The sequence below is a fragment of the Centrocercus urophasianus genome, unplaced genomic scaffold, assembly GCF_019232065.1.
Source record: "Centrocercus urophasianus isolate 14NV4802_14NV808 unplaced genomic scaffold, USGS_Curo_1.0 seq_15, whole genome shotgun sequence".
Classification (NCBI taxonomy): Eukaryota; Metazoa; Chordata; class Aves; order Galliformes; family Phasianidae; genus Centrocercus; species Centrocercus urophasianus.
Genome location: NW_024884697.1, coordinates 17,505,297 through 17,505,773, shown reverse-complemented (window position 1 = coordinate 17,505,773; position 477 = coordinate 17,505,297). Strand labels below are relative to the sequence as shown.

The window sequence follows — 477 nt, the reverse complement described above, 5'->3', positions numbered from 1 at the left end:
TGTGTGACTCCCATAGTGCTGTGTTCATGAACCTAATTTAGCCCTGTGAGATGTCCTTGAATAAGGGGAAGGCACTCTAATCCTCTTTTTTTTTTTTTTTTTTTTTTTTTTTTATTGCTGTTGTTGCTCTTCTTTTAGGAACAAGAGTATACAGTCCTCCAGAATGGATCAGATACCACAGATACCATGGGAGGTCAGCGACAGTATGGTCTCTAGGAGTCCTCCTTTATGACATGGTGTGTGGCGACATCCCATTTGAGCAGGATGAGGAGATCTTGCGGGGACGACTGTATTTCAGGAGAAGAATTTCACCTGGTGAGTTGTGTAGGGAATGAATTGGGAGGGTTGCCTTGCTTGTGTGGTTTGTTGTTGTTGTTTGGGGGGAGGGACCCCAGGGAGGGGATGTAGGTTTCTTTATTTTCTTTGTTTGTAGATAATTTAAATTTTGTACACCGGAGTTGTTTTTTTTTTTTTATT

General features: G+C 41.5%; 1 protein-coding gene across 1 annotated transcript in view; it reads left to right on the top strand.

Moving 5' to 3' along the window:
- PIM3 (Pim-3 proto-oncogene, serine/threonine kinase) overlaps positions 1–477 on the top strand; it is a 4,083-nt gene that overhangs the window by 2,250 nt on the left and 1,356 nt on the right. The window contains exon 5 of the mRNA XM_042815751.1: positions 139–315. Within this exon, the coding sequence (XP_042671685.1) occupies positions 139–315 (177 nt within the window). The remainder of the gene's footprint in view (positions 1–138; positions 316–477) is intronic.